Here is a 27,844-nt window from a genome sequence, read left to right as displayed (position 1 = left end):
TTCATCTCCAGACCTATTTTATCAGTTTTGATGTTTTTATTTTTAAGTAGCCTATGTTATAAATGAACTAGGCTATGTCTCCAAGTTTACGTTGGTCCTAAAGACTTCTTATATTCCTTTTGAAACGCACTTTCAGTCTCTATAGAACATGTTAGTCGGCCATTGGTTCCAAAATAGTGAACCAACTACAATATGGCATTGTTTGCTCGTGAATAATTGACCTAATTACCTAGTAGGTAATACCTACCTGTGAAATTATGTCACCTGGCTTCGAATGACGTCATACGGAGCCAGACGAAACTCCTATGATTTACCGTGAATGACCATTAATTATATAAAAACATGGTAAGTGGCGCAGTAAACTTGGGTAGAAGTCGAGCGAGGACTAAGGGAAAACGTATCTACTTGTGAAATCACGTAATTGCATTGCATCCCCGGTTTCCTCCTGCAAAATGACTTGTTATTATTTGTGTTCTGGATTCAACTCAAACGTTTCCGCGTGAGAATGAGGATCAACAACCTCATATAATTTAAACTTTGATTCTAAGCTTCGATTACATAATTCTGACGCAAGACGTAGCCTTTAATATAAACCATGTTTCCTCCCGAATTTTACTAGAGGAACATGGCAAGTGTGAACCAGACGAAACTGGTTGCTGTGTAGGCTCGCGAGTCGCATGTCATGGGTACCCCCTGTTTCCGGTGTGTCCCTTGCTAGCTCATTTATAAAGATATAGTGAGGCGAAAGTTTTAGCAGCTCCCTTACAACTGTCACAGGCAGAGCTGTGTGACGTTGGTAGGATTCCCTTCACGCCGGACGGCAACCTTTAACCCGCGTGGCCTGTGATGCACATGCAGTGTGGGTGTGGGATGCAGACGGTACCCCTGCGGGGCTGAGTAAATATGGCACCCATTCCAGGCATTTCTGTGAACGATGGAGGAAGGAAATGTCTGCAATCAGCCTAACTTGTTTCCCATAGTGCAAGCAGGAAGTAAATCAATCTGTGGTATATGACAACTATGTGGATAGAAGGACCAGAAGGAAACAGAAAGAAAGAAACTGAACTTGTTGCCTACATGGATATGGCATGTAGTGGAAATAAGTGGGAGCTAGCAGGCATTTGCTTTGTCCTAAAAAAGGATAAATCTGACAAGCACGTGCTTGCCTACTATTGTGCCACAATGTTTGCTTGTTCATCGATTTTGTCATTTTTCTTCTTGATGTGTTGAGATTGTGAGGCGACTATGTTAGACTCTATACTGGTCACTTCTATTTTGAAAAGCCTCAAGAGTATGGGCAATTATACTAGCCAACGCATGAGATTTATGGCTGTGTTCCTGGCTTTTGTTTTCACAGCCAACTGTTCTGTCTGTCTGCTGTGAGGCCTGGAAATTTAAGTTACAACTGTTATGCTTACCTGTTAATCTCTGACTGATGCTATTCGTGTTTGTTTTGTTTTGCCCCAGCGGGACGTGGTCAGACTGACTGAAGGAAAGAGAAGTTTGACAATCGGTAGGTCACATTTTCATCATCGTATAAAAGAACAGAAGAAAACATTGAAAGCAATTGCCTTGCTGGGATTTTCTCGAAATTTCTATCCAACATATTCACGTTAAGGATGACCTTAGCAAACATGCCAATTTGATTGATCTTGTAAAAGGAGTCATAGCTAGGGTTTGGAAGTGTGTTTAAGAGGGTTCTTGAGCGTTGAGTTAGTCAGTTATGGTAATATAAGATATCAATTAACTGTCTGATTCGTTGAGAAGATTTTCCTGCATCACAAGTGCCATAGTAAGACAGCCAGGAGGCAATCAGACAGACAAATAATCCTCAAGTGCGAACAGTAGGCCCATCACAGGTAGAGAGGAGAACGGCAGTCTTTAGGGTACAAATTTCAACCAGAGAGAAGCACGATTTGAAGATCATCATTCTCCAGCCTATCATAAATAATAAGCTAACATTCCAGTAATGGCATACATAAATTATGTCCCTTTTGAAACCGTGAGTCAAGTTGCCTCAAATCCTCTGGAAAGCGCAGACATTCTTCGGGGTTTGAAGTTGAATAAAAGTTGACGATCTAGATTAGAAGGTAGTTTACAATCAGTTTGTCTACCCGCCTAATATGTTATGTGTGTTGTTGAGCAGCAGAGAAGCTTCCTCTCATAGTGTCAAGTCAACCCCTCTTTCTCATGAATGAAGACCCTTAAACCGTGAGCTCTCTTCATCAAGTGTTACAGCTGGTCGTAAAACCAACCACATCTGTCCATCTGTAAAAGTCTGTTTTTATTGTGCTTTTGTACATCAATCGTCACCAAATAGCAGCGGACTAAAACTTGCACAATAAGGCCTGAACAATTCTGTGTTATTATGTGTTCATGTACCAGAGACTTGGAATACATCACCAAGCCTCAGCCCGCTCCAAGTCCATGCTTGTTTATTCACCTCCCTGCCACGCAATCCAATGGGCCAGCTCCGTCAAAATGATGGAGGGGGTTAGAATGCCACCATCCAGTGCATGTCATTCTTCTAATAACATGCCAGCCTCACCAACCACTGCCCACCGCGGCTCGGTTTATAATCCCTTTAAGTGTATTTTAAGGAAATATCAACAGAGGAATAAGTTCACATATACATTGGGCACGTTAGAGTTTTCTATACTGAAGAGGAGGAAAAAGGTCTATCCCTTCGCGTCAGCGTGGCCACTTGCAAGGTGATTGGATTACGCTAAAGACAACACAGCTCAGCGTTTCCCCCAAACCACTGCAGACGCGGCCCTGGAAGACGAGTGTATCCAATGTCACTGAAAAATGATGGGGTTTAATGTCCTTGCCATCGTTTTCTCTTTTTTTCCCCTTTTTTCTCTTCTGGAGCGGCTAAAATAATGACTGCGTGACAGGCCCTAAGACGTTTCATATCCTAGTGTCAAAAACGCATTTGGTCCATTTGATATTGTATTAGCTTATAAAATAGCAGTCCATTTACCGTAACTAGGGTTTTTTTTCCATCGGATTCAGGAAGTAGGTAAAGTGGAGGAAAATGGATTAGAGGGTATTGAGGAGGGAACGGTCTTGCTGGATTCCCTCCTTGAACATGAAGCTGCAAACTCCTTTACTGACCCACTTTATTACTATTCTCCCGCTCAATTGCTTCTTTATATTACACCCTGAAACATGCTACATTATCACATAACTGTCACTTAAAAGTTGCGAGTTAGCCTCCATATCATATTAATAATATTTCACAAAAAAGAAGGGGACCATAAGTACTGCTGTACTCTCCCGTTCACTCATTTTCTTTCTCGCTTCGTGCGCAGCCTTTTTTTTTTTTTGTTCCTAATTCCTTCCTTCCTTCCTCCCTCCCTTTCCTTCCTTTCCTCCCTCCCTTCCTCCTTTTCAACACAGTTATCTCTACACCATAGAGTGCAGTCTCCTAACCCCTAACCCTGCTCCGCTCTGCTCCACTCCGGCGGCGGCAGCAGCAGCCATCCTGAAAACACTCTCTCTCCCCCTCTCTGGCTCCCAAAGCTGCGTCGCAGCAGTGTGCCAATAGAGCAAACAAGAGGTTATTTTGGGCTGTGGCCGCCCCCTCCTCCTCCTGCTCTACAGCCCCCCTGCCGAGTGCAGCGCTGGCTGGGTCCGAACACAGCCAGAGAGAGAGAGAGAGAGAGAGGGTGGGAGTGGGAGTGGGGCTGGAGTTGTTACGTGTGAAGGTCTTAGTAATGGTCCCCACAGAGGGTTTATTAGACATATGGGAAAGTCACGGTGGTTGCAATCAGGGCATTTCAGCGGGGAAGTGTGAGGCACTTTTTTTACATTCCCCGACTATAACTGCGTCGCACTGTTTTCTTATGTGTTCCCGGTGGCGGTGACACGGATAACAACAGCTAAGGCATAGATTTATGCTCTTTCTCTGAGGGGGGGGGGGGGCTTAAATTGTTGAAGTTTGAATTGTTGTGTTTTTCATTACCCAGTTCCTTTCGAACTGCCTTTTATATACTGCTGTGAGTTGGCCTGTTTGATGGCTGTCATTGCTATACAAAAAAAATGTCACTATTAAAAGTGTTGGGATATCACTTCGACAAGGCTGCTCAAGCCATGGGTTGAATTTCAACAACTGACTCAAATCCGATGAATCCCAAATGAAACAACATCAGAAGTGCATAACGGCTTTCAATAGGGCATTTAGGGCTGAACAATAGGCTAACGTTGTCAAGTGCTACCAAACAGGGGTTACATTATCATTTTTGGCAGCACATGTCAGTTGCAGTCCATTACACTGCAGTGTATGCTGGAATACAAGCCATATGAACGGCCAGACCGCTTTACAGTAAGCCAAGTAGACCAATTACAATCAAATGCATGTGTGCATCACATCTGTGGCCATCAGTCTGTTTACATGTTGGTTTACATTAGACGACATGTGTGTGTGCGCATGTGCGTGCATGCAAGCGTGTTTATGTGTGCGTGCGTGCGTTTTGCTAATAAGACAGGGCTGTTCTTAAGGCATTAGCCTTTGCAGGGTCCCCCTCCCATGGCAGCTGTGTGAAGCATAGCTTCAAAGAGCCCCTAGGCCAGCAGGGACTTCCAACTGGCTTTCCCACCATCTGCAGAGCCCTGCTTAGCTCAGATAGGCTTGGGAGGCCGCTGAATCAGGAACCAGGAGCACAGTCTTGAGGGCATGAGCAGCTCCCCTTGCAAAAATGTGTAGCAGGCAATTTCAGTGCAAAACCACACGCAACCCTTTTCAGATTAAGCAGTAGTTATACATTGCATTTGTTTAAGGAGCCATGTTTGAAAGGGTTTATCGAGAACATTGTTTTGGCTGTGTGATTTCCGCATTATTAGCATTTTCTATAGGATGGCCTTGTCTCTCATCTCTTCAGAAACTTTTTTTTCCTCCGTCATCTTCTCGGTCAACTATTAATAATAATTTGCCTCACAAATATGATGAGTGACAGAGTGAAAGCAATCGGAATATAAATCAGCCTCTTATAAATATTTAAAACAAAGCCTCTGTTCTTTGTTAAAAGTACTTTTCGATTTTATGAGCATACCATTGTGGAACCCAATTGATTATGTACCAATTCTATGTTAAAACAATCCCAAAAAACTGCATGCCAGTGCAATTCCAAAAAGCATGTAATTCCATTGATGTATAACCTCCCAACCAATGTCCTTGAACCTCCTGCCTAATACTTGGGAAAAGCTGTACTTCTGTTTTGTATTTATAATAATTATTCATTGGGCTGTCATGATGTTCTCCAATGGCACGTCTTGCTTGGATACAGCAGCCAGTGGCTCGTCAGCCAAAATTCGTCAATCACTTTGACTGTCTTAACCGCCTTTAAGAATATACGCCATTGTTGTGGGTCGAGCGGCGTCCAGTCCACACACATCCCAAATTCTGCAGCATGACGACTTCAACCACATTTGTGTGCCTTTGGCAGAATGGAAGATAAATCTGGGGGACTAAACCCCAGTGGAAATGGGGAGAGGGTTTAGGGTCTTGGTTAAAAAAAGACTAAAACACAAGTAAGCTTAGCGGAGCTGATCACGATTTAGGGATTCAGAATCTAATGGTCTTTTCTTTTCACTGGGCTAAATCTGGAGACGTTCATAGAGTCTGCAAGGAATCCAACTTTGCTGTTAGGATGTTGAGTTTGACCTTATACTTCCAGCCAAGGATCCTTCACAAATATTTGGGTAACTGTGCTTTTCTGTTCCATGCACGTGTTCGATGCAAAGCCCTTTCGGTATTCTGAAACATTCTCTAAAGGGCAAAATAAAAAACGTGTTGATTTTGGCTGCTGGGGAAAACTATCTGCAATAAAGAATCTGATTGGTTTGATGTGATTGCGGTCAAGCTCTCACTGTTTAACTTTTCGCCGAGTTGACACTGTGACTTTTCAGCGGTCATTTTCACTCTGTTCTCCTCCAACATAAACATTGAGTCTCAGACGTCTTTGAAGACAAACAACACAGGAAGCAAACCAGGAAGGAAAAGTATGATGTATTTTGTTTACAGCACATGCTGGCATATGATTTGGTGAGCCTCCCTGTCCCTCAGAGGGGGAAACGTATATATTGAGTTCATAGAATGAGCACTGTTTGTATTTCGTAGATTTACATAAAGTTACACCAAAATTTGCAAATAGAGAATTACTGGCAAAGCCTGAACACCTATTGATTCTGTAACATCGAGGTTATTAGTAGGCTTTTGACTCCATGCAATATCTATTTACCCTTCGAAAGATGCACACATTTTTTAATTTTATCTTATTGTGATTTACTTTTATGCAAAAGCATGCAATCGTTTCAAAAGGTAGGTCGAGACCTCCTTAATAAGTAAAACAATAGTCATGAGTAAACATGATCGAATTGCTATTTCAAACATTCTAAATATTTTCCTAACTTTTACCTTAAACCTCTAAATAATGACTATCAAGCACTTCACCTCAATGTAGGCGGCTTAAAAGTGACATAACAGCAAACTGAAAAGGGTCTTTGGAATTATACATGGAAAATAAATAAACCACAGGCTACAAGCATTACAGTTGGCTGACATTTATGGAGTCTGGTTACAAATATTCTGCTCTACATAACTGTATGGTGAATTCATTAAAAAAGAACCAACCGTTCTTTATGGTGAGTAATCGTTGTATATACTATTTAGAATATATTTATAGCAATATTTCCACTGTTATTATCACGTTTGTTAGGGTATGGGTTTAGGTAGCACAAGATTTTGAACGTTTGTTACTGTACGACAACTCTGTGAACTGGATTTGCGCATTGCATTCGCACATATCATGGTGCTATCCATAGTGGCTGAGTGACTTCATAGTGAATCGCTTCCTATGTTAAGTCTCTGTCTTCTGTTCAGGCTGTGCAGCCATTACCGAAAACTATTCATTGCTTATCTATGTTGTACGCTCATACAATGTACTCCCTTCTAAGCCCGATCTGACTCTTCATGAAGATTCATAAAGAGATCTGGAATCAAACAGCATGGATGAGGTGCAACAACTGCGTTAAGCAGCTTGGCTTTCATAGAGAGGGTAGTTGGATGAGTGCAGGATGAGTAAGACGTCGTGGGTGAGGTTTTCTCAGAATCCATGAACCTACTAAGGGGGAATTCCGCCCTAATCTAATCCGCTATTAGTAGAAAGGTCTCTTTCCAACATATTAAGCGGAACTTGGAATCTTCACAAAGCCCTATTAATACCACCACTTCTACTGCTTACTACCAGACAACTACAACATTCACATCTACTACCACTGCTACAACAGCAACTACTACTACTTTAACTTCTAGTTCTTTTCTCTACTACTGCTACAACTATAACCACTAGTGCATCAAAAACAACTACTACAACCAATAGTAGTAAAACTTCCACTACTTTTACGAACACCGCTACTATTACCCTTAATACTTTGACTACAACTACCTACTACTACTACTAGAACTAGCACTAGCAAAACTTAACTTCTGCTACTTTCAGTGTGCAGGACTGGAGTGTTGAGCACCCACCCTTTTCACTGCCGTAAGCGCCTTAGCATGTTTTGGCCAGAGATTGCTATCAGGCGTCTGGTCTAAATGTCTCGCATTTGCAGCCATTTTCTTATCACCTTCCGCGTATCACCAGTGGTTTTGCAATGAGCTAATCCTCTCTAGAACTCTACACTCACACTCACTGACCGTTTATCATATTATATAAAATGGTTGTTTATTTTACATATTAACATGTTTTGCTCTGTTTTGCATGATAATATTCCTTATGTTCTCATCTTTGAGTGATATTGTATTCTCGTAACATACCGCAATATGAGGTTTGAACTGATCAAGTGTACGCTTGATCAATAATAACCATTGACCATTATTTACAATGGTATTGGTGAGGCTTCACATAGAAGGGGCCCCATCAGCCAAACATTAGACAGGATTTGGTTGGTTGTGAGGGCCACCGCCTCAACTTGGGTTAAGGGCACCAACCCTCAAGCCAAGCTCATGTCCATCACCACTCTAACAGCGTAGGCATTAAAATAGGGAACCTCAACCGCACCCTTCTGAAGTGACCGAAAACAAAACATTTACCCGGCTGGTTTATACATGTGACATCTATTTCAGACCAAGGCCACTCTCGCACTGGCAAAACAAACCCTGAGTTCCCAATTTGTTTGTGGAAAGAAGTGAGGAATGAGATGGGAATTATATAGCGCTGTGCCAGGACACATAACCAAAGTTTAAGTAGTTGCTTAAGTCATTAGTGAATTAGGAGGACGGGAAGGAGGGCTTTGTTTACCGTCCCTTTGTGGACCATCGTAGTATTTTTTTGTAGTACCATGCACACAGTTAATTGGATGAATATCGGTGGAATAAAGGCATTCTGTTATCGTCGTTTATGGAACATTAAGGAAAACATCTCGCATCTCTATCTGATTTGGTTCTCACAAGGCAAGCCAGGATCTGCAGCGCTTTCCCAGGCATGTCAGTCTCTGAGATGCAGTAATCCTGGACATGCAACTGACCAGGTCACTATCACACATCACACTGCCAAAGTATTCCGGAATCCCCTCTAAGGAGAGGAGCTTGATACAGTATGGATGTCGCTAGATTGCATTGATCAAACATGTGTCGTTACATTTTCAACCCTCATGTTTGTTCTGACAATTTGGGAACTAAAACTAAAACCGATTTTGTTTGATTTAAATGTCGTGTGCCAGATGGCTGTACTGTATGGATTGAACATCTAAAGCATCTATATGGTGCCAGCATAGTCTAGTCAGTGGGAAAAATGTTTGGCTCCCTGCTGAATGGTCCTTGACACAAACTCTAGTGTGGAAAAACCTTGAGGAATGTTTAAACATGTTCATGCCCTACCTGCTCTTTCATCACGTGTATCTGAAATGCACTGTGTCCAAAAAGTGTCTGCCAAATTACTGAATATCAAAATATGCACATTCAGGCCTTGTGGCTGTCAATGGTTTCCAGTGATGTATGTCTGCATGACATTTCCCTAAAAACAAGCTGCGTGATGGTTATGTAATAAATCTAGATTTGCCATTTAAATATATTTGTAGCAGTTGAATTTCTAGACGAAAGTCAAAACCATCATATCATATCATTCCACTCCCGCATTATTCCCAAAAGGAAACATGGGATTCAGTTTGCATTCTTGGAATAGGTGCCAGGATTAAGATATAACAAAAAAACACGTAAACTGCCAACTCCGAACTCAAGTGGTGGGTCATTCAAGAAGATCGCTCCCCTGCCACAAACCTTCCCAAAGGTGACCAGTCAAGTGGAATAAGCTGCTTCTTGAATTCTCAAAAAGAATGAAAAGAACATATAAAATATTTCTTTAATTATGTCATGACAGTACTTGAAAGTAGCATTCTGAAAAAGCTGTCAATTATGCGTTGTCTGCTGATAATGGATAACAAAGTATTCGGTTGGAGAAAAGCCCATTCCAAATACCAATGCGGACAGTTCTGTAAATTATTCAGTTTCAATACAAAAGCGCCTCTTCCTTATCCACACCAACGGCACAAATTACCTTTTTATTAGGAGTCAAATAGTTTGGACACACATGAGACGCAGTCTTGTCCCTATTATATGTTATCTGTTAATATAATCTGCCTAATCTAACCTGCAATAAAACATTGTGTCTGTCTCTAAGAGCAGCCCGGCCTACCAAAAATGTGACTTGCATTTCAACCTCGCACCTTATCTATTCACAGCCTTTACAAAACAAACTATTTTTTGTGAAGTTTGTTTTGGGCATTGTTCTACAAAGCAGCCCAGTATGACACATATCCATATCACAGTCATTAGTGTCATTTCCGGTTACCTCATTTCCTGTAAGTGCTTTTCTATTGTCTGCTGAGCAAAGCGGTTTATACAAAGCTCTACATATGTTCCTACTCTGATCACTTTATGCTGTTACGGGGCTTATTAATAGCTTAATATACAGAAAGTAAAACCTGCACATAATTAAAGTTTATGAGTCCTATTATTAAGAGTTGGTTCCAATACTTTTATGTTTCTAAAGTAGGCTGTCGTGTTCATACAGATATACGACTCAAAATTACAACCAGCCTGTTTTTCCTTTTACAACGTGTCAGTGTGACCTCCTCTTGATGAACAACAGCAAGCTAGAGGTTCTCGATGTACAAACATTTCCTCAGGTCATGTTGGTATTGTTTCTTGAAGAGCACCGGGACGAACCCCCGGCATGCTGAACTTGGGAGGGTTAACCCTCGCCTCTGCGCTCCCTCCTCCTTGACGACTACAGGCTGGAGCCACAGCGGCTGTGTGCAGCGCGCACGTTTCCACCAGTCATACACACACACACAGAGCCGGAGAGAGATATAGAGACGGATTGGGAGAGAGAGAGAGAGAGAGAGAGAGAGAGAGGAGATAACTGCGTACAAACTCCTGTGACTCCTAACCGGGACCTTTTCCTGTTTCTTTTTTTATCAGCGATACTTTGTTTAGTTTTCTTTTTCCTTTCTTACCGGCATCGCGTCGATCCATGGGACTGCAGGTCTGGCCGCCAAGCAAACCGCCACCGTCCTCCATGGCCTGCCTTGACGTGGAGACCCCCACCGTCTGCAGGGGTAAATACAAATCAGGTGCTCTGTCTCTGGCAGTCCCTCTTCCTCTGGCTCTCTCTCTGTCTCTGGCTGTCTCTTTGACTCTGGCTGTCTCTCTGACTCTCTGGCTCTCTGTCTCTTTCTCTTTGTCTCTGTCTCTTTCTCTCTGTCACTCTGTTTCTCTCTCTCTGTCTCTTTCTTTCTGTCTCTCTGTTTCTCTCTCTGTCTTTCTCTCTGTTTCTCTCTCTGTCTCTTTCTCTGTCTCTTTCTCTCTGTCTCTGTTTCTCTCTCTCTGTCTCTTTCTCTCTGTCTCTTTCTCTCTGTCTCTTTCTCTCTGTCTCTTTCTCTCCGTCTCTGTTTCTCTCTCTGTCTCTTTCTCTCTGTCTCTTTCTCTCTCTCTGTCTCTTTCTCTCTCTCTGTCTCTTTCTCTCTCTCTGTCTCTTTCTCTCTTTCTCTCTCTGTCTCTTTCTCTCTTTCTCTCTCTGTCTCTGTTTCTCTCTCTCTGTCTCTTTCTCTCTGTCTCTGTTTCTCTTTTTCTCTCTCTCTGTCTGTCTCTCTGTTTCTGTCTCTCCCTCTCTCCGTCTCTGTCCCTCAGTCTGTAAGTCTTTCCTCCTTGAACATAAGCGAACACCGCTCACTGTTTTTATGGAGTGATAAGTGCTAGTGTGCGAGTACAACAGATGGACATAAAAAACGTGTGTAGGAAGCTGATCCCGGCTACCCGAGGCAGGAGATGACATGGCAAAAGTTTTGCCTCATGGTGATCACAGCTATACAGCATCCTTTCCATGGCAGAGATGGAGTGGGTACTCTGAAGATGGTGTGTGTGTGTGTGTGTGTGTGTGTGTGTGTGTGTGTGTGTGTGTGTGTGTGTGTGTGTGTGTGTGTGTGTGTGTGTGTGTGTGTGTGTGTGTGTGTGTGTGTGTTTTTTGTGTGTATTTTGTTGTTTTTGATGACGTATTGTAAATAGACCATGTTGAAATGCACAATAGATTTTTTTATGGTTTGTTTGTTGCTATAAACCTGCACACTTTTTCATAACTTTTGTTTTTTATCTTGTATTGTGTCAAAGAGAGTTTTAACATAATTGTATATGTTTATATACATATATATATATATACACACAGCGAGTAGGGTAAGAATTACATTCATTAAATACGATTTCTACTGTTTTGAAAGTTTGTTTGACAGTTACAAACTTTCCATTGAGGAAACACTTACAGCCTGCATAGCATCTGCATTGAGCGTACTACACAGATTACATTTAACAGGATGCTCTCTTTGTCCCCAGTCTCCTTGCAGTTGGAGCTCCGTGCTTAACAAAATGTGCTTTTATATCTGTATTTATAAGTGCAGCCAACACAGCCCCCCATATCAGGCTCCACAACCACATATCTTTACTTTGTCTGGACTGTCTCTAAAACAAACAAGAAGAACATTTCAATAGACGAGTGCGAGGGAACACGTCCGTCTGAATCCGAAAGCTAAAGAGCATGTAAATAAAAGGTCAGAGCTGCAGAGATCAGAGGCCTGGGAGCTGCCTGCTGAGCACGTGGGCTAACAGATTAGAAATGAGAGGTGGAGAGGAGACAAGATGGGTCTGTGGACCTCGCCGTGTTTCTAGTATCACTTGTTAATGCTCGTCAACCGCGCTTGAGAGTGGGTGGCATCCCTGGCCGCACCTTTTAGGTCAGGCAGGGGTCACCCTGAGCACACTACAGTACACGCACTACCCCGCCGGAGTCACCCGGCGTCCATATTGGGGGAAAAGCTTCTAAAATCTTTCGTAACCACGACGACTCTATTCACGACGGGGTTCCACATTTCCCCATCCAGGTAGCGTTGAGAACGCATTGCGATTGAGTCGTCGTGGTCTCCCCAAAGATCCCAGACGTTTTTTTTTCCACACCGAGGAACTAATATGTCCGCCAGGTGAGGTGACTGGGGTCCGTAGACACCCAGTGGGCCCAGCGTGAGAAGCCCAGGGCCTCAGGCGTTAGGTGTACCCCCTCTGGGCCATGACTCAGGGCCACTCATCGAGGGTCGGCTGTTGAACCCGATCGCTCTACAGTGAGTGACTCCAGAGCGCGAGTCAGCAGGATGTGAATCCTGAGCGCTGAAACAATGATTATCCCCTTTGTTTTCCTAGTCCGTCTTCTTGTGGCCCTCCATAACATGCTGCCGGTCTGGACACTGGAAACATGCTGGACTGGACGGGGGGGGTAGAGTGGGGGCTGAGGTTCCCGCTGATGCATTATAGGGTTGTGGGAGCCCTGGTGACCTTCTTTCCTCTACAGACCCCCGATTAACCCCCCCCCCTCGCAACCCGCCCCTCCCTTCAGCTTCGTGGTCCTCCGGTCCACTGTTGCCCACCAGAGGAAGGCCAATGAGAGTGGTCCCCTACGCTGGAGATTGCGAGCCCCCCAGTGCCCTCCCCATCCTCCTTCCCCTCCCCTCCACCACCCCCACATTTCATGGTTCCCAGGCCTTGTTCTCACAGCTGCCCAGTTTATTTTAGCTGGAGTGAGTCACAGAGGCCTGTACAGACGCAGTCCCCCTCCCAGGGGACACTTGAGTGGGTGTGTGTGTTTGTGTTTGCGTGTGTGTGTGTGTGTGTGTGTGTGTGTGTGTGTGTGTGTGTGTGTGTGTGTGTGTGTGTGTGTGTGTGTGTGTGTGTGTGTGTGTGTGTGTGTGTGTGTGTGTGTGTGTGTTTGTCTACATTGTGTGTGTGTGTGTGTGTGTGAACGGGCCGTGTGTGTTTGTGTACTGTGTGTTTGTGTGTGTGTGTGTGTGAACGGGCCGTGTGTGTTTGTCTACAGTGTGTGTGTGTGTGTGAGTGAACGGGCCGTGTGTGTTTGTGTTTTGTGTACTGTGTGTGAGTGAACGGGCCATGTGTATGTGTGTGAGTGTGATTTTGTGTATGGGTATGTATTTTTTTGTGTGTTTACGGTGTGTGTGTTTGTGTTTCAGTGCACATGGGTATGTGCATTGTTTCTGTTTGTGATGTTGCTCTTTAAGACATTTGAAGTCCACCTAAAGCAGGCATCAACTGCACTTCAGCACCATGTTGACAGGGTGTGTGTGTGTGCGTGTGCGTGTGCGCGCGCGCACAAGGTATTCACACCCGCCATGTTCATTTATTGGCATGAGCCGTCACTTCCTTCTTCAAACATTCCCGCTTTCTTTTTTATGTTTTCCTTCCTGCGTCGACCAGTGTTATCGTCTTGGAAAACATGGCCACACTCTGGTGTTTGTAAATGTTTAAATGGGGGGGGCGTTAAGACAATTTATAGCGAGTTCAGTCAACAACACCTTGGTAGTACATGTCGGTCTGCCGTCCCATGCTCTGACAGCGCCCACATCAAACCCTCAATCTTTCCACGCTCTTTATTAAGACACATCAATGATTGGTGAGACTATTCGATATAGTCTCGTATTAACAGAACACACAGGGCTCTCTGAGCTTTCTGTGGTTGGAACGATACACAGATTATAAAATGAAGTCATCTTTACTCATGAATTTGTTTATTCTATGATTGTTCAGTATTATTATTATTTTGCATCATGCCATTAGCTGGCCAATGGGCACTAGCTCCATGCTGATAAAGTCTTGGAGAATGATGATCACACACATACTCATGATCTGTCTGTGTCTGTGTCTGTGTCTGTGTCTCTGTCTCTGTCTCTCTCTCTCTGTGTGTGTCTCTCTCTGTGTTTCTTTCTCTTTGTGTCTCTCTGTGTGTGTGTCTCTCTCTGACTCTCTGTGTGTGTCTCTCTGTGTGTCTCTCTCTAACTCTCTGTGTGTGTCTCTCTCTGACTCTCTGTGTGTGTCTCTCTCTTTGTGTCTATCTCTGTGTCTCTCTCTTTGTGTCTCTCTTTCTCTCTCTCTGTGTGTCTCTATCTCTGTCTCTCTCTCTCTGTGTGTGTCTCTCTCTCTCTCTCTCTCTCTCTCTCTGTGTGTGTCTCTCTCTCTCTCTGTGTGTGTCTCTCTCTCTCTCTGTGTCTCTCTCTCTCTGTGTGTCTCTGTCTCTTTCTGTGTGTCTCTCTCTCTGTGTGTCTGTCTCTTTCTCTGTGTCTCTCTCTTCCTCTCTCTCTGTTTCTCTGTCTCTCTCTGTGTGTGTCTCTCTCTCTCTCTGTGTCTCTCTCTCTCTCTGTGTGTCTCTGTCTCTTTCTGTGTCTCTCTCTCTCTGTGTGTCTCTGTCTCTTTCTCTGTGTCTCTCTCTTCCTCTCTCTCTCTGTCTCTCTGTGTCTCTCTCCCACAGTCCTGCAGCTCTGCCTGCAGCAGAGACGCAGCCGGGAGCAGCTTGTGGAACAGGGCATCATGCCACGTGAGTATGTGGCACCTCGCTGGCCTCCATCATGGTCGTAAATATAACGCATCACCAGAACGCAAAACCAAGCCATCATCATACACTTGTGTGTGTGCAAGTGTGTGTACATCATGGTCGTCGCACGCCGTACCTTTTTAATACCTTATCCAATGTTAAACGGGAGTAGTATAACGCTGCCGAGGATAATGACAAGTCGCAGGCATAACCGGTAGTTACAGACACCGCGCTGGCGTAATAACCAGAGGCCGAGCGGGAACATAAGTGGCGGTGGCGGTTAGGGTCCGCTGCCTCACAGCAGAGAACCGGTCCTGCCTGGCTTCTCAGACCCCTCTGGGGCCTTAGAGTGCAGAGCTACTTTCTGCCTCTTTCTGTCTGTCTGACTGACTGACTGACTGACTGACTGACTGACTGTCCCTCTCTCTGTCTCTCTCTCTGTCCCTCTCTCTGTCTGACTCTCTGTCTCTCTCTCTCTCCCCCCCTCCCTCCCTTCCATCCTCTCCCCGGGATCATGTGGGTTTCCTTTGGGTGCTCAGGTTTCCGAAGCGCCCCCACTGCGTCCCAGACCTCCACAGACATGCATGTTAGGCTAATCACCGGGAGCGCAGAGTGCTGCTACGAAAAGAGCCCTTCTACTTACAATCTCATGCTGTCAGGGACCGAGGGAGCGAACTCAGCTCAAAGACACTCTAGGTTAGCTTAGTACCACGGCGCTATAAGTGTATTAGTAGGATTCCCTGTTTTCAGTATCGGCTTGTTCTAAGCCTGGCAGAGGAAACTGAAGTTTGTTTCGGCCGTGCTGGGGGGTGAGACTGTTGTTTGTTTGAGTCATGCTCCAGATGACGACATGAGTCATTCTCTCGGGTCAGTTAACCCCTCTCTGTGGCTTGGCTTTACCACTCGACCCTCCCAGGACAGCACACACACGCACAGGCACGCACGCATAGGCACGCACACACACAAGCACTTACACACACACGCACAGGCACGCACGCATAGGCACGCACACACACAAGCATGTACACACACACCGATTATTCAGCAGGGTTTTGGGTGATGAGCAAGAATGTTTTGCTTTGTTCCTCTGACATACCATACTCCTCAATACTGACCAGCACCCCCCTCCCCCACCCCCACCCCCAGCCCCCTCCAAGGAAATTAGTTCTAAAAGCTAATGGAGCGTATAATGGCCAATTTGGCTAGTCTGGGAACCCGGTCTAACAGTTTCACTCAAACTCAAGCATTTACACTGTAAACTAAAATGGACACTCGTAAATAAACTGTACAAACACAAATAACTAGATGGCTGTACACCTGTGCTGCAGTTTTACTTTACTGCTAACGGTCTACTTTACTGTTCATACGCACAACTGGCTTTTGAATAAACGGTTACGTTACTAAATCCTCATAATAATAAATGGCCACAATCCCAAAGCTGACCCCAAGGAAATGGCGTGGTGGCTGCTATTATTTCACAATAAACATTTGCAAGATGGGAAATGACCCAGGAAGTTCAAAACATCTAAATCATCGAATGCCATTAAAATAACAACGGATCGTCTGGGCCAGTGTGAAAATATTACGACATAACTTATAGGGAGCGGCGAACGTAACTTTTATGAACTTCTTCCCGGTAGCGCTGAAGATGCCTGCCGCCTTCCACGACCAGATCCGGCACCTGGAGAGAGCCAGGGTGAGAGGGGCAAACGTTGGACTGAATAAAGTACAGGCTGGCAGAACCACACGTTAACCCTTTACTCCTCGTACCTGCTTTAACTCCGCAGACAGGGAACTTCTTGAAGCACAAGATCTGCAACAGGCCGGAGCGATCGGAGCTGGTTCGCATGCACATCCTGCAAGGTAATCAGAGCGCACTTATTGTGACACACACTCATCATCCCCGTCTGCGTTTTTTTTTTGTATTTGTATTTTCAGACGGATAAACACAAAGTTGATTTCAGATTGTCTGCGCCTTGTGTGGTCGTACCGGACTTTGTGTGATTCATCAGAGCCACCTCAAGAGATTTTAGGAGGATCATGAGAAAAGCTGATTGATCTGTGTGTGTGTGTGTGTGTGTGTGTGTGTGTGTGTGTGTGTGTGTGTGTGTGTGTGTGTGTGTGTGTGTGTGTGTGTGTGTGTGTGTGTGTGTGTGTGTGTGTGTGTGTGTGTGTGTGTGTGAGCGCATGTGTGTGTGTGTGTGAGCGCATGTGTGTGTGTGTGTGTGAGCGCATGTGTGTGTGTGTGTGTGAGCGCATGTGTGTGTGAGCGCATGTTTGTCTGTCTGTGTGTGTGTTTGGACGCCTGTACCTGTGTGTGCGCGTATGTGTGTCTTTCTGTGTGTGTTTGTGCATCTGTGTTTGTGTGCGTGCGTGTGTGTGTGTTTGTGCGTCTGTGTTTGTGTGTTTGTGCGTCTGTGTGTGTTTGCACAGAGACCCAGGCCGTGCCCTCCCTGCAGGCCACCCAGCTGAGACTGAAGCGGGCCAGGCTGGCCGACGACCTGAACGAGAAGCTGGCCCAGCGGCCCGGTCCCATGGAGCTGGTGGTGAAGAACATCCTGCCCGTCGTCGACGCCGTTGCTAAGGACGATCCCCCTGGTACAGAGACACTGCCATCACGCACCACTGTTATCACGCACCACTGTTATCACGCACCACTGTTATCACGCACCACTGTTATTCTAGAAATGTATGTCCCTATTATCCAAAGATGACGAGGCACTCTGATTACCCTTTCCACCAACATGGAGTGGGTGCCTTTCCTGGTTCGCAAACCTCCAATTTGTACCATTTGGAGCATTTCAAACAAAAATGATCTGGTTCGGAACCCAAAAGTTGGTTCCCGGGCTGGATCCCCCCCCAAACTATTGCTTGACCTTACGTGCGAACCGTGATGACATCAGGTGGAGTGTCATGTTCTACAGGTGTATGTGTACACGTGTGCAAACACGCACACACCAGAGAGGAAGAAGAAAAAGAGAATGCTACTACTGTTTACTTCCAGTGTGCATAGTGCGGCGCCCTCCATTGACGAGGCAGGATCCAAGAACCGCGAACGGAACCGGTTCAAGAACCAACGCTCATTGGGTGGAAAGGGGCTATAACAGTGCAGTATATAAACAAGACTACCTCAGTTAAATGACCAAACACAAAATAAGCAGGACAATAAGGACACTCGGAGTTCCACAGCAAGAGAGGAAACGGGGGAACGAACGGGTCAGATGGGTTACAGACCGAGTCCCGTTGGTGGTGGACGAGTGGAGGGGAGAGAGTTCCTGGGGGGAGCAGAATAGCTGATCCCTTGGGAAGCACATTCATGTGGTTTCACCCATCAAAAGATCGGATGCTAGGAGAGTTGGAGGCAAAGTGAGTCAACATATGACATCTGAACATATGAGGCCTACATCTGATTGGGCCTGAGAACGGTATAGAGCTCAATCAGGTCTATAAATTCATGCTACAGACTACGTATGCTAATCTGGGTCATTTTTATATGATACTGCAACCGACCGAAATAGGAGAAACACAATTTCGGTTTCTACAGAACTTTTTCTATGTCGGTCTGACAATAAAGTTCACCTTGACTTTTGCTTAGTCAAAATAAAGAAAAAGCATGTACAGTTTATTCCTCTTTCTTCCGCAGCTCTTCGCTGCTACAACGAGTAAAACAAGAACTCATCGCCCTATTGTTACTGAAATTCTATAATAATGTCCTCCTGATGTTAAGAAATGACTAGTCATACACTAGATATCCAAAACAAACCGACAAAGGTACAGTCGTCACACACTGTTTTAAAAATGAATACTCTTTTTGTTTTCTGTGTTGTTGTGATTGTTCCCATAGCCGACCAGGGGAATGACCCTAAAATACAGGATGTGTACGAGTTTGACGAGAACAGTACTGACTCCCGACCGGCTGCAGTGTCCGCAGAGCAAACCCCTAAACAAGCACCACAACAAGCCACAACAACCACGTCCGTCCCGCCAAGAGAAGCCGCAAGGACAGAGTCTAGTCCACCTCCTGCCTGCCAAAACCACACCCTGTCGGTAAGCCATCAACACCGGGGAAGAACAGAGGAAAGCCTTTGTTGTATACGCCATTATTGACTCCTGACTCGCACATTGACTAGCACATTGTGCTGTAGCACATATTTTATACATGCATCGTCCTTTTGTCTCAGGTACTACTAAGCTATGTTCAATCACTCATGGTATGCATAGCAGACCTGCCACCCCCCCCCCCCCCCACACACACACACACACACACACAAACACACGTCACGCAGATTATTTCCTATTTCACAATTTATTCCTTTTAATTTAACAGGGAACAAAAGATCAGACAAACACAGCTGGTTGACTGAAGTGGTTTCGGTAAATGTTTCCTTGTTCTTCCCTCGTTCCCCCCCCCCCCCCCCCCCCCCCCCCCCGCCGGTTTGAGATGATAATGATTAACCAGCCAGCGTGCGTTTCCCCTCCCGCTGAATCCGTCATGTGTTCCGTCTCTGTGGTCTGTGGATCCTCTCAGACCGGCTCTCCGCACGCCCCGAGTCCCTCCCCGGAATCACCCGGCCACGGGTGCACCCCGTCGGAGCAGCAGCCCGGCAAGCATCTGGCTGTCCTGCCGCCCCTCCCCCCCGCGGCCCCTCCTGTTCGAGGGCCCATCCTCGTCAAGGTGGGCCTGGGATTCATTAATGTTATGGGGGGGGGGGGGGGGGGGGGGGTTAGGGTTGGATGGTTAGAAAGGGAACCTGGCCGGCAGTATTATTGCTGGATATGATTTGTATTATGTAAAACCCTGTCTCAGTTGCAATCGAAACAACGTCGGTTTCGTTTTGGTTCAATTCCCTCAAAAATCACTCATCACTCATTACTGTTCGCCTCCAGCTGATATTATAGTCCCCGTCTTGAGTGTTTGAATATCTAAAAGGGGAGGACAGATGATCTGTGTTTTGTCAGACTGAAAACTCCATTAGTTCAAGAGTTTAAAATCAGCACTTAGCCAAAGTGGTGCAAAGAAAGGTAGCAGAAGGAGTTTAACTACTAAAACAGCTGCGCATATTCTTTTGAATGGGGGTCAAATAACGTACATCATAAGTGTGTGTGAAATATCCCACTTAAAAAGCAAAAAGCGAGGAGTGAAAAAATTGTCACCCTCAGGGGCTTGAGGGGTCTTTTCACCACGGAATAGGATAGTGGAATGATTTTAGCGTGTTTGGCTTTAGCCATGGCCATGCATAACCCCATTTGAATGAACAAGGCATTTTCATGTGCCGGCTTAGATTCCAGGTTGTAAAACAATAAGGACCACATTACATCCACTTCCTACTCCACATTTCCACATCCTGACTTTCTCTCTTGGTGTTTTGGCAATGTCCCCCCTGTTTAGTTGAAACGGTAATACTGTGTTTACGGGACTCACAGCGAGTTGCCTCAGATAACTGGCTAGAGATCACACAGAACCTTCCCTCATCCTCCAGTTGGTCCTTCACTTGTTACTATCACGCTGTTCAGCACGCACTTCAATCCAGGGCCACTTGCAGTGATTATGAGATACATGGCATTAATGAAAAAGTAGACATGAGGTATCCTGCTCAGGAACGCTGCGCACGTAGCTACGCAAGTACACTGCAGACATCGGGGATTTGAACCCAGAACATTTTGCATCGGTGACTCTGACTTTTCCTGCCCGCTGTAACGGTTCGTCCGTCCCCCTCCGCGTGTGTTCCCCGGTGCTCCCCGCAGCAAAGCCAGCCCAGACCCAGCGCCGCCGAGAAGAACCGGGGCAAAAAGGGCAACAAAGACCCCAAGCCGCGAGTGAAGAAGCTCAAGTACCACCAGTACGTGCCCCCCGACCAGAAGCAGGACGCCGGCCACGAAACGCCCCTGGACTCGGCCTACGTGCGTCTCCTGCAGCAGCAGCAGCAGTTCCTGCAGCTCCAGATCCTGAACCAGCAGCAGCAGCAGCAGCAGCAGCAGCAAAGCTACGTCTGCCAAGCGGGCCCGCAGCCTGCCACATTGAGGTACCTTCATCCCACCCTCCAAAAACTCTTTGCAAGGCCAAGGATTTAGCCTGGGCAGCCGCACAAGCGTATGATTATTATTATTATTATTATCATTACTATTATTATTGGAATTGGCTGATCAATTTGGGTCTCCAACATTTCAGTTTCTCTAACGTGAACGGTACTTCCAACGGATTCCTTTCTCCAAACCCTGGTGAAAACGGGTTTTTTGGACTTGAACATAATCGTGTTGCGGATGTTTCCAACACAGCTGTGGCCTCTCTGTGATACACATAGCATATGTTTCCAGTCTGCCGTCATTGAGGGTTAAAAGACTGTACAAGACTGCCTTTGGTGTTTGTGTGCACTCCCACATGTTTTCCTGTTTATTTACATCAGAGTGGGGTCGTGAAGGCGAATGTCACTAACCTTTCAACTGCGCATGCTGCCTTTATCACTATAGCGATGGCTCGGCGCATTCCACCCGGACTCCGCCCCCTAGCATGTCAGATCACTTGCCCTACAATGTGGATGAGATGAAGGTGACATTATGACCGGCCCTTTTTGATGGAACGATTCGCTAATAAAATAAATACACATCCATTAAGACATGGCTATCTTCTTTAAAACCAAAAGGTGGCCGAGCTGAAGGCGGAACTGAAGCTGAGGGGTCTCCTCGTCTCCGGCACCAAGATCGACCTCATCGAGAGGCTCCGCATGCATCACGACAGGTCAAAGGGCAGCCCGTCGGTTGCCGTCGCCTTGGATAGGGTCTCACCTGGCGCCGCCACCACCGCCGCCGCCGCCAATGCTAGGGTACCAAAGTGTGAAAACCCTCCCAGGTCCCCTCCCCCAGTGTCCCCGGTGGCCTTCAAGGTGTCCAGGATGGGCCTGGAGGAAAGCGGCGGAACGGACTCAGAGACCCGCCCGGCTCTTCCCGCCGGCTCCCCGGGGAAGGAGGCGGCGGCGGGCCCCCTTGGGGGGTTATGCCGGGGCCTGGAGAAGGACCAGCGGCTCCACGAGAAGGAGCGTCAGATCGAGGAGCTGATGAGGCAGCTGGAGCGGGAGCAGAAGCTGGTGGAGGAGCTGAAGCTGCAGCTGGAGGTGGAAAAGCGGGGGGGCCCCCAGGAGGAGAGCGCGGTGGCACCGAGGCGGCGCCACAGCCCCTCGCGCCCCGTTCGGGTGAAACAGGAGTTCTGCGGTTCTCCGGAACACAGGAGCACTCCGGAGCGGAGCCCAGAGCAGAGTCCCCCAAGGCAGTTCTTCTTGGAACATCAACGGTTGCCTCCGACTCAAACCCTGCAGCCGGGGGGGACCCGACTGCAGCATCAGGCTGTATCCGCGGCAACGCTCAAGCTGCCGGACAACAGACAGCACACAGCTGTGACCGGTGGGGCCCCAGACAATAGCCAGAGTCAAGAACTGATGCCACAGAAACATGAAGCCTCTGGTTCCTTGCAACAGCAGTGTCACAGCCCCAGCCCGAGGACACAGGTGAGAAAGGATATCTTTGAGCTTTTGCCTCCCTTTTTCAAAAAAGTTTATGATTTGGATGATGCTAAATTTAACTCTCGGAAGGGGGGTTCATCTTTTATGCTATGATTAAACAGCATGTATGGAAAGGGATAAACTGAGCGAAATCGCTAAAGCAAATCACGGCACAGAGCCATTCTTACAGTGCATTTTTATTTTGCCACATAATTTGCCTCAATAAGGTATAAAATACCCATGTGGCCTGATACTGTCTATATCCAACAGGGATATATTATATAGAGGGTTTGGAATGACAAAAGCCCAGTTTAGGCATGTACCCAGAGTAAAGAAGGAAATTTGGGTGGGCCAATATGAACTGAAATATCCTCTTCTAGCACTTATCTTCACTAAATGCTTGCACACCTCTAAGAGGGTGTTTAATTGTGCCCGTTAGCACACTTTCACCTTACAGTTTTTGCTGATGTTTCCACAGCAGAGTCCACTGAGCACCTCCCCAGGCCTTGGCTCCCAGCCGAGGGCCACACAGAGCCAAGCTGCAGAAGACACAGCTCAACAATTACTCAACACTGCCCCTGTGAGTCGATGCTCTGCAAGTACTGACAGCGTCCATCCCGACCAATGCATTCACATTTAGTAATTAGGCCGATTGTATGCTTTGGATGCAGACTTTCATAAAGTTTCTCTTGAGAAATGTATGTATGATTGTCCACACATCGTACTATACATAATTTGACATAGATGTGGCCATGGAGTAGGTATCAAACGGGGGGGTGTCAGACGTTAACCATCATCATTGAATGTTCAATGTTTTCAGAATCATCTACAGCCAACCATGGCCTTGATGTCCAAATTTAAAGACCCACCACGCTATGAGGACGCTGTCAAACAGACCCGCTGCAGGCAAACCGCTATGCAGGTAAAGCCAACGATATTATTATTTTTTCAATAGTTTCTTTATCGTCATCGAACATTTACTCAAAATTGTTACATTGCAGGTCCCCACCACTCTCAGCCAACACATGGATGACCTGTTTGACGTCTTGATTGAAAGTGGAGGTAAAAAACGACCATATGTGTAGTCGTTTCAAGGTGATATTATACCACCAGGTGTGAGTGGGATTAGCCATTACAAGCCGTTTTGAAAATGTGCCTTTCTGACATCTAGTGTCCACCTAGATGTCTACTGGATAGGTCTACAAGCCTATTCAATGGACTGTAGCAAACGTTGCTCATCTATCCATCATACATCTAGATAGCCACGCCCACCTATGACATCAGAAGAGGCAGATTTTCAAAAACGGCTTGCAACGGCTAATCACACTCGTGCCTTGTGGTATAATATCACCTTTAAATATGTTAACAGTCAATTTGACACTCACACATGTGTCACTCCTCTTTGTTCACCTATTTCTAGAAATCACCCCCTTCATCAGACACGATCCCTCGTGCCCGGACAAGCTCACCCCAGTGACGGCCAATGTCACCACCCTGCCCATCAACACGGTGTTGTCCCGCCCCCCGGCTCAGATCCAAGTGGCGCAGCCCCCGGGCGCCGCCGCCGCCCTCAACCCCTCGTCCAGCTTGATGGCCTTGGTAACCATGGAGACGATGATGGAAGGCACGCTGCACAAACAGCTGCTGGAGCATCCGCTGGTCAGTAACATGGAGCTGGACTTCAGTGACGACAACAACACGCTCCCCTCGGCGGGCCAAATGCACAACGCCCATCTGGACACGATGGACTGGTTGGACCTCACCACCTTACCGTCGCACGGCCACGAGGACGCAGGCACTCACCTGGGAATGTCCCCTGAATCAGGGGTCTTCTCCTCCGACTTCCTGGAATCCCCGGAATTTCAGTTGAACTGGGAGTAAGGCCACTTTGTTGTTGTTCCTGGTCACGTCCTGGTTATTTATGACGAAAAAAGTTTGTACTTTTCCAGAAAAACTTTTCCAGTGTGTAGCTTTGTTTTCCCGAGCATTCATGCTAACTCTAACTGGCTATTTGTTTCTAGCTTCAAGCTAGCTTTACCCAGTGTTGTCTATAAGGTGTAGTAAGCAGTTGTATTATTCCATGGGATGGGAATACAATTGGGTGTTTTGTGTTTCACAACTCAGTTGTTAAACTTTGAACAATTATTTCAGAATTGTCAGCTGAAATGCTGGGTTGGAAATGACTAGTACTTACAAGTATTTTGACTTGTTCTCTTCTACATTTCAGAGCAAACATTTTTCTTTTGCCTTTTGTATTATTGGGAGGCTTTTTTATACCTGCTCAACCATCAAATTTGTTATTGTTTTTCTGCTAAGAATAGCAGGAAACTATTAAGCCAACCTAAACTGGATAACTTCATATTCGGGTTGTGAATGTGACTTCACACTACGTGGAAAGATATACAGTATTTTTACTTTTTATACATTTTTCATAACGACATACATGCATACGTACATTTGATATTGTAGAGCTTTTTTTTTTTGTAGAAAGTTCAGTGAAATACTTTTATGACTATTATGTACAAAATGTTTTTACATGCATTACATTTTTGACTTCTGCTCCAGTAGTTTTTCCACCACCTCTCAACTTTGACCTATACCACCTGGTATCCAACCATTGTCATCTTTATATTTTACTGTGTTTCCTCTAATGTCTAAATAATCCTTCCGGTATTGTAAAAAAAAAAAAAAAATGGTACAAAATGGGGTTAATGCACTTTTCAGCGGATGTGTGCTGAAGTTTTGTTTTTGTCAAAATGCAGTCTGCACTAGCAGCACTACGGCTATCTGAATATACACGATACAGAAACTAATAAAGACAAAAAATGTTAATTTCCAAACATATGTAAACATGTCCCTCATATTTACTTACATTTAAAAACTGCTTTTAAAATAAGCTGAAAATAAATAAAATTTAGATCTAAATAAGAATCCCTTATAAACACTTAACTAATTAATAATAATACATTTTACGTCTTTCAAGTCACCAAAGGTCCCCTAATTGTTATTGGTATCATTAATTATTATTAATGTCCCATTGCCACTATCAAATTTAAATTGACACTCGTAACATTAATATTTATTTAGATTAAGTTATTCATAGAATAAAGGCATCACTCAATGGGAGCATAGTTATTAGTGACAATTTCTGAATGTTCTTTATTTTGCCGAATGGATTCTCTAGGTTCGATTTGATTAAATCTTGATTTGTCTTAACTGAATAGTTGTGTTATAGAGACATCTACTGTCTCAAACTAGAAACAGAATTTCACTAAACAAAATGGCAAGTGCAAATACAGAAATTTGGGTGGGCCAATATGACCTGAAATATCCTCTTCTAGCATGTATCTGCACTAAATGCTTGCACACTTCTGAGAGGGTGTTTAATTGGGCCTGTTAGCACCTTTTACCTTACCTTTTTGCTGATGTGAATTAAATAAAACAGTAATTATTGTAATGCATCAGCCCCAATTATGAATGTTCAGCTCCCTAGTTAATGCCTCAAATCATGACTTCTAAATGTTCATGAAAGCCATTATATCATATGTTTGACTGGCCAATTCATACACTCTTTTGAAAAGGACTGTGTGCTGGAATCTTTAATTTGTTAATGGTATGTTTGCTTTACACTTTCTCTGCTGTAGATATGATTTTTTGGTAAATAGCAACAATATATGTGATCTTTATTAAATGTACATAACTAAAATGATCATGCAAAATCTGACTTAATTTGTCATCCTTATAATAATTGAGTAATGCTAATTCATGACTTATCATCACAGAAAGGCCACTGGCTGCCATATGATAAACTAACCAGCATTAAACCTTAAATCATTTTAGTCAAGTTAACTCAAATTTTGTGAAATACTAAAGGGGATAATTTTAAAGAATAATTGTACAAAAATTTATGTTTTTATAAAATGTATGGTTTATTCATATTCAAATACAAGTAATCAAGAAATCTAATGTAAAAAATATATTGTATGAATATAGGCTCTCATAGAGATCAACAAATAGATGTACATTTGCTGTAAAAGTATTAACACTATGATGTTATTACATGTTAATGCCCCAAAAAAGGGACTGTTTAACATAAAGGTTTACCAAAAGTCAGTCAACATGTTTTCTCGTACAGCATTTGATTAAAGTCTGCAAGCTGTACTTGCTATTTACCACACCTTCCAATGTTAGGTCTCACCGGTGCAATTATTCAACAACAGGCTACTTTTTCTTGAGCTTCTTCATGAACGTTACTTCATCTCTGTTCCTGACTCCGTAGCTAAAGAAAGAAATGCAGACAAAAGACAATTATGATCATAGTCAAAAGTTTGACATTTGAGAGTATCAGATAACTTCTACACTTACTCTTTTAGTCTTGTGTTGTCATCTTCCATCTTTTCCCCTTGGAATACTAAAGCATAAGTCCTCCAGACATATCTCCTGTAAAATAAGATAAAAACAATGTCAGTCACTTCGGAATGGCAACATATCAATTAAAAAACACAATTACCCTTGTTGGCTATTTGTTATTGGATGGAGTGCATACCAGCTAACGTATTTCACCCCTCCCTCACGCTGCTGCTTGAGCTCCATGAACCTCTGGATGGCTTTCTTAAGATCCAGCACACTGGCATTCTGTACCACCACTATAGCTAATAGGAAGAAACGTATTTTTTTAAACAAAGCAAGTAGCTGTTGAGCTCTACAGATGATGAATATGCAAGATTGATGTGCTACGCTGTCTGTAGGGCAATATGATGTCTAACGTCATGACAGGATACAACATAAGTTGTTTTGTATTGAAACTTACGCATGGTCTCTCCATCTGCTTTTAAAACCTTGACAGTCATCGCCTGGCCATATTCCAAAGCGATTTGCGAATTAATCTCCTCCAATGTCACCTTACAATGGAGATAACATATTTGTTAACAAACCTAAGAAAACGAATGCAATGTTATCTGTCATGTTTGTAGCTTACCTGTATTGGAAGATCACAAAGTAGAGGATCCTGCACAAGAAGAGCAAGACCCTCTTCGAAAATATCCAAGATCTCTGAGTGGGGGAGTGCTTCCTCGTCTTCCTCTTCATCATCTATTAAATCCGTCGTCTCCGCCTCTTCTTCTATCTCTTCATCTTTTACAGATGGTATAACATCTCCAGGGGTTTCATCCTGCTCCATCATCGTCTTGCATTAGACTTTCACCACAGGTCCTATTGTGAACGGTTGAGATTTCATTCACTAGAACAAAATAAAAACTGTTTAGGCTACAAATTGTAATGTGTGTTATGTTTGTTCAGTTCTACGACCAAAACAAAAAAGTGTTTAACAGAAATAAAGCCATACTACATAAATCTATGCCTTGAATCAGATTCAGGAATACAACAACCAGTCCACGGTAGAGGAGTGTCCTTTAAAAATATCATTCCGGA

General features: G+C 44.7%; 2 protein-coding genes across 6 annotated transcripts; one reads left to right on the top strand and one right to left on the bottom strand.

Annotated features, from left to right (window-relative positions):
• The first annotated feature begins 45 nt into the window (after nt 1–45).
• mrtfbb (myocardin related transcription factor Bb) lies at nt 46–26,994 on the top strand. Of its 5 annotated transcripts, none has more exons than XM_056578305.1 (16): nt 46–345; nt 1,468–1,513; nt 10,548–10,635; nt 14,859–14,924; nt 16,562–16,617; nt 16,709–16,784; nt 17,355–17,519; nt 18,766–18,968; nt 19,450–19,596; nt 20,667–20,944; nt 21,390–21,468; nt 21,563–22,420; nt 22,893–22,994; nt 23,235–23,336; nt 23,416–23,476; nt 23,835–26,994. In XM_056578305.1, exons 3-16 carry the CDS (start codon nt 10,581–10,583, stop codon nt 24,293–24,295), a joined length of 2,709 nt encoding a protein of 902 aa, XP_056434280.1. In that variant the 5' UTR covers nt 46–345; nt 1,468–1,513; nt 10,548–10,580; the 3' UTR covers nt 24,296–26,994. The 5 variants fall into 5 exon arrangements, with proteins under 5 accessions (XP_056434280.1, XP_056434297.1, XP_056434289.1 ...); XM_056578322.1 differs by lacking the exon at nt 46–345 and adding an exon at nt 660–879; XM_056578314.1 differs by lacking the exon at nt 46–345 and adding an exon at nt 660–897.
• On the bottom strand, nt 26,330–27,833 carry snrnp25 (small nuclear ribonucleoprotein 25). The gene is made up of 5 exons (XM_056578334.1): nt 27,393–27,833; nt 27,225–27,315; nt 26,961–27,066; nt 26,780–26,854; nt 26,330–26,693 (listed from the first exon to the last, which is right to left on the bottom strand). The coding sequence occupies exons 1-5, from the start codon at nt 27,594–27,596 to the stop codon at nt 26,636–26,638; spliced, it is 534 nt and encodes a 177-aa protein (XP_056434309.1). The 5' UTR covers nt 27,597–27,833; the 3' UTR covers nt 26,330–26,635.
• Between the last annotated feature and the right edge of the window lie 11 nt (nt 27,834–27,844).

Source organism: Gadus chalcogrammus, chromosome 2 (assembly GCF_026213295.1).
Source record: "Gadus chalcogrammus isolate NIFS_2021 chromosome 2, NIFS_Gcha_1.0, whole genome shotgun sequence".
In the NCBI taxonomy this organism is placed as follows: domain Eukaryota; kingdom Metazoa; phylum Chordata; class Actinopteri; order Gadiformes; family Gadidae; genus Gadus; species Gadus chalcogrammus.
The sequence above is the reverse complement of the archived record's forward strand: the minus strand, read 5'-3'. Positions and strand labels throughout refer to the sequence as shown.